This window comes from Morone saxatilis, unplaced genomic scaffold (genome assembly GCF_004916995.1).
Source record: "Morone saxatilis isolate NCDOM2014 unplaced genomic scaffold, NCSU_SB_2.0 Contig16, whole genome shotgun sequence".
Classification (NCBI taxonomy): domain Eukaryota; kingdom Metazoa; phylum Chordata; class Actinopteri; family Moronidae; genus Morone; species Morone saxatilis.
In genome coordinates, this window is record NW_023339718.1 from 19419367 (window position 1) to 19427694 (window position 8328).

Genomic DNA, 8328 nt, shown 5'->3' on the forward strand with positions numbered 1-8328 from the left:
TATAACGTGAAATGTAAAATACAACTCACCTGATTTCTTCCCTCCATAAAAATGTGTGTACTCACTACAAGTGATGTACCTATAAGAGTGATAAAACACACACAAATAAGAGGAACGACAATGAAGAAACCTTAAATAAAGCTAAAGTAACGTTAATCTTAATGTTAATGTTAATGTTAGATAGTTGCTTTAGTGGAGCCACGTTAGCCACGTTAGCTCGTTAGCAAACAGTCAGCTAAGCTAACGACAACAACAGAGTTTAAGTGTTGCGGTGTGTTCAGGAGAAGTTTATACATACATTTTATCTTTTTGGTGCTGTCGCTTCCCCATTTTGAGTTTTTGTGGAGGTCTGAAAGATGAATTTTAATAATACGACACTTTACTGAAACCTGTTCGCTTTAGTGGCTTCCTGTTTATGTTCTTGGTCGTCGTCGTTATAAACGGCGTAGAGCTCATATTACGGGCCTCTGGCGCCCCCAGCTGGAAGAATGGGTGAAAACACTTCTTACACATTATTGTCTTAAATACAGGGTGAATATATATTATGTATAAAGTTTTATTTTAAACTACCCCAACACTTTTAAGTGAATAAACCCAAACACTAGCACTAGCATGGAGCCACTGATCCAAAACTGAATCAAATAACAGATTTCTTGTGTCTCCCTGGCTTTGCTTTCTGAAAAGATTATTTAAAAAAATACTACTGAACACACATTCAGCCATGCTATAATTAATGTTTTTTTTTTTTGTGACTATTCCTTAAACTGAGTGCCATGGATTTGTTTCCTCTTCATCCAAACCCCCAAAAATATTATATTATAATTATATATATATTACCTCCACCTTCCCAGGATCTTTCCTCGAGTATTAGAACTATTCAGAACTTTTGCATCTGTCACTGTGTTAATGCTCTTACCTACCATGTTACTTACATGACACTAGACAAACATGACAAACAAAACAATACAGAAAAAATGTACCTGTAATGAGTTTATTTTATCTTGGCATTGGATTCATTTTAGGTACTCGCACAATTAGAGCTAATCATTTACTTTTTGTATCAAGAGCAAACAAAAATGGTTAGAGGCATGAACCATGGTCAGGTGGTTAGTAATGTGTAGTAATGTGTAGCAGAAGGTACATTCATATTGCCTCTTGCACGCATGTCCTCTGAAGCATGGACACATTATACAGCCACTACCAACCCCTTTCCACACACACACACACACACACACACACCCACACACACACACGAAGAATAGGGAAATAAAAAAAAAGTAAAAGGTTTATCCATCATAGGTAGGAATTCAACTTCAAACAAAACCCTTTATAGATAAAGGATACTGTGGATTGATAGTGTTTGTATATAAAAATATAATACAGGACAGCAACAGCAACACTGCCTGCATACCTGAGTTATAACTGGCTTTCCTTTCTCGCTTCAATCATAGCACTTCAACTGCTTATGAAGAAAACACGTCAGAAGAATAAAGACATGATTACAGACTATAGACTTCATGATGCACAATAAACAATTCCAACACCTGTTCGCGTCCATGGCACTTTATCTGTCAGGCAGAACTTATGATGCCAACAAAGGTTGGGTTTCTGGACACTTGTCTGACATTGACAAACATTGACAACCTTTTTATTAATGGCAAAAAACAAAAGTTGAATATTTAGGAGTTAGAATACATACTAACAAAAACAGAGGGGTTGAAGAGCCAGAGGTTTGCCAGTCCATAAAGCAGATATTAGTTGTGGAAAGTGCAATAATGTGTAGAATTTTTCTTAAAGAGCAAAACAAAACAAAACAAAAAACAAGTTCACAATGTTGTTCCCAACAACAATTGAAGTCCATATAAATGGTAAACTCGTAGCCGGCATTCACTCAGTTTCGTCCTGAAAGTGTTTTTTTTTTTTCAGTAAAATGTCTCCAGTTTGATAAAACTGTCTAAGTGTTCTGGTGAAAAAGGGGGAGGAAAATCACCGCAAATCCACCATGGACACAGTGTCATCGGTGATGGTGACATGTCCTGCGTGCTGAGAAGGAGAAACGGATTTAAGTTAGAGTCTGCTCATGTGGACAGATGAGAAAGCCACAATGCAGCAGTACTGCTAGCAGAAAATACATAATAAAAAAGAAAATATAGAAAAACAATAAAATACTACTTATCGGGTTGGTTTACACAAATTGCAATCAAAAATCTCTCAAGTGGTACAGTTCTAACATGCATAACATTTTTATTTTACGACTGTATACAGTAATTATTGGTGATCCCTTTTGCCCACATCTATAGTGTTTCTGCAAGAAGATCTGTCCACCCCCAAACTATATAATATGATTCAATTTCTGAAGTCTGTTAACTTTTTTAAGAAACAAATATGTATTTGCACATATGGCCTGACGGTGGAGGTGTACTCACTGTAAATAGAGGGGGTTCTTTGCTGTGAGGGTGAAAGCCTTTCTGTTTACATGTGGAGATCTCCTCTGTTCCTCGATCCGTCAACTTGAAGTAGCCAATTCTGGGCCAAACACAATCACACAAAGTCACTTTTAGTATAGAGAGATACACTGGCAGAAAAAAAACACACGCCACAATGGGAATGGGAGTCAGCTAATATTAACTCCCTCAGAAATCCCCCCCCCCACATCTTATGTTTATAATGAGAGGACAGTTATAATGAGAGGGTTTTCTGACTCACTCATTAAACTTAGGCGAGCAGACGATAGCAATGGCCTCTGGCATCATCATCTGGTAGGAGCAGTGTGTGTGGAGGTCGACGCTGGACAGGAAGGCCGTCTGTGTGGGATGAGTCTGGGGAACACAGCGGACAGACGTCAGGATAACACTACGTCAGGCAAAACATTTATTGGAACACATGTTTTTCAGAATAAACTTGCTTAGTACGTACTCCTGAGAATAAGGACACAGTTTCTGATTTTGTGGCTTTCACACTGCGGGAAGGTGATTGTTTGACTGCAGTGACCAGAATGTGCCCATCTTTACTCACATGTATCCAGCCCAGGGTGATGAGATCGTACTGGTCCTGTATGAGGAAGAGTTCCTCCTCATTTTCTGTGTCACAATAGTCCGGTCCGCCACACTGCTTTGGTACGATGACGTGGGTCACGGTAAATGCATTTCTGGTCTGGAACAAATACAACAAGCATCCTTTCAATTATGCAAAGCCATCATCTGCCAAAAAGCTATCCAAGGACTCTGACTAAAATTAACAGAGCACTGACCGGTTTGCATTCTGTCATGCTCATAAAAAAAATATTAAAAGAGCTTTGAGTAAACCCGACCAGAAAATGCTGGAATTTAAACAGAAGCCACAGCAGACCTGGGACAGTAGGAGATGTCTCTTTATGTTGTACCCCTCTGGGGTGAGAGGTCAGCTGTTTCATTTAAATTCTACAATTCCACATTCATTATTTTTTTTTTTTAAATCAGCTTAGGTTATGGAATTCAATGATGAAAACCTTATTTAGAAAACACGATGAAAGAACATTTTATTGAAATCTCATTTATACAAACTATTGATCGAAGGGCTTCGACACAGAGTCCCAGAGTCTTACCAGTTTGCCACACAGGATGCCACAAGTTTCTACAGCTCGGGTTGTGTTGGCCTCGGCCAACTTTAGAAAGCTTCGGCACAGCTCAGCAGGAACAGCCAACTGCCGAAGGGCATCCACCATTGTATCTGCAAAAAAACATGTAGAGGAATAAACAAAAGCTCAATTCTTGTGATGTTCTGAAACAAGGCATGGTGTAAACAGGAAATTAAGTAGGTCGAGGGGAAAGAAATCAGCTCAGAAGAATAAATACTTGAAAGCAGGAGTAGAGCAGTATTTAAATCCTCTGAAGGCCAGCCCCTCGTGTCAGAGAAAGATTAACTCACTGTTGTTCCCTGGGCTGACCAGAGACCCGGGCTTTAGTGACCGGTCAAAGCCGGGCAGGCCGGTGCCAGGTGCGCCGATGGTCGCAGGAGGGCGATTGTATTGGTGGTTGGTGCCGCCGGAAAGGTCTCCTGGGCTCTGCGGCGCGGTGGGGGACACAATCGAGGGACCCTGGATGCCTGGAATGAGGGGCGTGTCAGGAGCAGGTGTGGCGGGCGTGGCAAACTCCAGGAGCACTCGCTGCCGTTCCTTTTCTAGCTCCTGGCGCCGGATCATCTCCTCGAAGGCACTGAACTGCTCCTGCTCCCGCTGCCGCCGCTGCATCTCAGCCACACGTTCCCGCTCTGCGTCCAGTGCTCGCTGTTTGGACTGCTCCCGCGCCATGGCCTCCTCCTCCACTTTCTAAGCACACGGCAAACACATCACATACATCAGCAGGCGATCTCTTTTTTTTGTTTTTGACGGTGACTTACTCAGAACTTATGTAAGGTGTATGCTGATTTCGACTTAATAGCAGTTTCAGTAACAATAATCTAAACAAGGGCAGTGTCATTATTTTAGCATTTACTCTTGTTAAAACTCAAAGGCCTCCTTTTATTACAACCGCAGTGTGCAGCTGCAGTGTTACTGACAAACGTTTCACCCATTTTAAGGTTTACACATAGTCAAATCAGTGTACAGTACTTGTTGTAAATGTGTATCATGTATTTTTGTTTATTACGATATGTTAATATTAGTAATACATCCTAATGCCTTAACCTAAGTATGTTTGTTAAGTGTCAAAATGCATACTGTCACCTTGTATCTACATATTTGGTCTTTTCTTTTTCTGTCGGTTGGTTTTACAAATATTTAACCAAAGAAAAGTATGAAAACCAACAAGGGTTCTGTACGACAGTGACGATACATTCACATAGCAATTAATGCAGTTAATGTACATTTCAGTGTGTCAGGAGATGACGGTTTACCTTTTTGACAAGATACTGTGCATACTCTTGGTCAAATCTCCTCAAAAGAGCTTTTTTCAGAATCTCTGCTTGAGGAAATGCTACATCCTTCAGTTTCTGGAGAGAAAAGAAAAGTGTTTTAACATTTCCTCAAAAAACAACAAAAATCAATCATACGGGACAGAATAAATACTGTATGCGTACTTTTAGTGTGTCCTTCTTCTCAGGAATGTTAGCGGTCTTGTAATCCCGATGCTTGGGAAGTTTTTCTATAAAGAGCCTTGGTGAAAAGAAAACATAAATCTGGTTATTAATTGCTATTGACTAATAATTGAGTACACCTCCACTGAGAATGCGTATTCAAAACTGTGGCCTACAAACTGTACCTAATTCATCAGAGGTATGTAGAGTAACAGTAGAGGAGGACATGTTAAAGTCACTCTGTTTTTAAGTTATTTATTAGTCAACCTTGTTTAGGGCCAAAATTACTTCAGTCCAATCCTGAGAAAGATCTTTGTTTTTGTCTCCTTACATGTTTTTTCTCAACATGACATTTTAACCCACAAGAATGTATTGGTTTGTGTAATGAACTTCAAAGTGAAAATGACCAAACCAATTGCATGGAAGGACAAATTAATAAGTACTTAAATCAATGCACCAAATACAAACAAAGCTCAGTCAGTCCAGCCCATCGCTGTAAACACGTACGTGATATATTTATTGTAAAGGACGAAGGCGTGCTCAATGTTGCCCTCCTCTGTGTAGATGTTAGCCATGCGGATCATCTCCATGCCGGAGCGGAAGTAGCGGCGCGGGGGCACATCCTCGTTCACTTCCACTGAGCTTCCCTTCTTGGTCAGAGCGCGGACTCGCTCCTCCGGCTGCAGACTGATGTCATTGTGGTCCGCCATCATGACACAGCTCAAGCTGGAACGCTGGAAAGACAAGATGAAGATTTAATACAGTCAATTGAATGCTGTGGTGATAAATCTGAAGCAAACCATGAACACTGTACACACAGTTTGTGGTCTGACATCGTTTTCTTCCATTTTTAATGCTTCTCAAAGCTTAGGCTAAAGTGTTAAATTATTCCTTATAATAATAACAGCTTGTGTTTTTTTCTGTTGTGAACTAACATTTTCCTTCCATCATGTATCCCAAGCATCTTCCACCCAAGATCAAATCTCAACATGTAAGAGCAAGCGCTCTTACAACAACACAACATACTCTAGGGTGCTTACAGCTGGATTTTAGTTCATTTTAACAAATCATGCTGAAATCTTCATCTCAGACTTAATATGTGTATGCTGTGATGATCTGAAGACTTGAGCTTTATTATTCATTCTTAACTATGCATGTATGTATAAACTAGCACAAAGAGGCACAGTCTTTCTCAGTCTTCACACCCTGTAGTGAGGCCCAAACTCAGTCTGAAAATCATTGGCTGAGTATATTTAGAAGAAAGCCATGACTCTGCTGGGAGGATCTATTTTGTATGACTCGAGGTTTTCTACTCTTTATTGATCAAATGAAGACAAATGTGACTATTAGTCAGCACGCTTTATCAACGTCCTGACTAATAGTCAGGAGGCTTGCATTGATTCCTTCCATGATGGCTTCTTGGCTCGTCAGTACACAACACAGAACCACCGAGAGGACCAAGTGTAATCAGTGGGTGTGGCTCTGATAAGAGGAGAAAGGTGGATTAACTCAACGGCTGTTTAGTGTTGTTTACTTCCTTTGTATTGGTAAAGAAACTAATTTCAATATTATTCAAATGTCTTTAGCCTAAACTGTTGTACCATCAGTCTAGCCAACAAAATGATCAGTAATTGAACATCTATAGGACCATTTACAGGGGGAAAAAAAGGGTCAACAATGCTTTGTAAAATGTATTTTGTCAGTGCTATTTTACCTTATTCGACATTGTTCTGTTGTTCATTTAAAACACGATAAAGGTAGCATCAAGCATATTTTCTAAAAAGTTACCAAACTCTATCACAAATTACAACAGTTTATGACTAACAGGAAATGTAAATGTACTAATATGTACTCATAAGTACAATTTTGATGCACTGGTATTTTGCTTGTACTATATCTTATACTTTTACTTTACTACATTTCAGAGTGAAATATTGCTTTTTATTCTCATACATTTAACTGAAAGCTATAGTTAGTTGTCACTTTGAGGATCAAGATTTTAAATATGAGCAACTTCTAAAACATGATGCAGTGACACAGTTGTAGTTCAAATTAACTTCAACTTGACCGGCTACAACATTTACATGCTGCTTACATGTGAATGCCTCAGCAACAATAATCCAACATATAATAATGTAAATATATATATATATAACTCTAAAAAGAGCCATTCTACTCAATGAGTACTTTTACTTTTGTTGCTGATAATAAAATGTTGCTCATTCTGTACTTTAACTAAAGTAAAATTGAATATGCAAGAGGTTTACTTGTATCAGAGTATTTTTAAAGTATGGCATTGTTTATTTACTAAAGTAAAGGGTGAAAACAAGTTTCCACTGCTAATGAGTGAAACTAAATGTAAACAAAAAAGCAAACCCAACTGTAGGACTGCAGCCAACCAAAGCCTATCACCCTACTTAATGTATGCTTTTCATAATGATTTTATAATGACACATACAAGAAAACTCAAGTTTTACCTCGACTACCAACGACCCATCACCTTACTGTCCGCTGGTACAGACTAAATGTGAAACTGTGGGCCCTTTCAGCTCGAACAGACAGTGACACAGCGTGTCTTTCACCTCATTTGGGAAGTATTTAACCATGTACTCTCCTGGAATGCTGTTTTTGTGATAAAAGTGTAATGTTTCGTTATCTCCACTGGCGCCTGATATCTCGTTAGACATTGCGTTAGCCGCGCTAACTGAGCTAACTTAGCAAGAGCCGGGGTTGTTGACAGCCCGAAGCCGCTGGCAGCCATCGAGGACCTTTATCTCCATCCTTACCTGATCGATATGTACCCTGCAGCTCCCAGAAGCCTACATACAGACAGATCAAAATGCGTTCAAATTACAGAGTCCTAAACAGATCGCTTCAGTGGGCTGCGCCTACAGCATCTGCACACTTCCGCAATCAAAACAACTTCCGCCTGACGAGTCATCGCGTCAGCGTGAGCGTATCGATACGATATCAGTTACCGATTATTGATAGCTTCCGTAAATAGCCGCTCTGAGATCGTTTGTAGAGTCAGTGTCTTTATTTGTATTGTTTTTTTTTTGTGCTATAAATTCATACAAATATCTCATATTAGTAATATATATATTTTTTTATTGTTTATTTTGGATAGTTATTTGTAACATTTTATCGATAAGGAAAAAAAACATAAACTAAAACTAAATAAAGGTATGTACATAAGCAAAATTGAGATTTGTTTTATTTTATGTTGTGGTTTTGCTGTCATTTTAGTTATTTATTTATTCAGCTGTTGATTGTAGG

The 8328-nt window shown here is 39.2% G+C and overlaps 2 protein-coding genes across 2 annotated transcripts in view; both read right to left on the reverse strand.

Annotated features, from left to right (window-relative positions):
• ppil2 (peptidylprolyl isomerase (cyclophilin)-like 2) overlaps positions 1-446 on the reverse strand; it is a 28752-nt gene extending 28306 nt beyond the window's left edge. Inside the window, exons 1-2 of the mRNA XM_035658812.1 lie at positions 299-446; positions 30-79 (exon numbers count right to left, since the gene is read on the reverse strand). Of these exons, the coding sequence (XP_035514705.1) occupies positions 30-79; positions 299-330 (82 nt within the window). The 5' untranslated portion in view covers positions 331-446. The remainder of the gene's footprint in view (positions 1-29; positions 80-298) is intronic.
• A 1465-nt stretch (positions 447-1911) lies between these two features.
• On the reverse strand, positions 1912-7976 carry LOC118325677 (STAM-binding protein-like A). The gene is made up of 10 exons (XM_035658442.1): positions 7839-7976; positions 5560-5786; positions 5056-5131; positions 4873-4968; positions 3907-4306; positions 3584-3708; positions 3016-3153; positions 2707-2819; positions 2427-2526; positions 1912-2043 (listed from the first exon to the last, which is right to left on the reverse strand). The coding sequence occupies exons 2-10, from the start codon at positions 5763-5765 to the stop codon at positions 1987-1989; spliced, it is 1311 nt and encodes a 436-aa protein (XP_035514335.1). The 5' UTR covers positions 5766-5786; positions 7839-7976; the 3' UTR covers positions 1912-1986.
• Between the last annotated feature and the right edge of the window lie 352 nt (positions 7977-8328).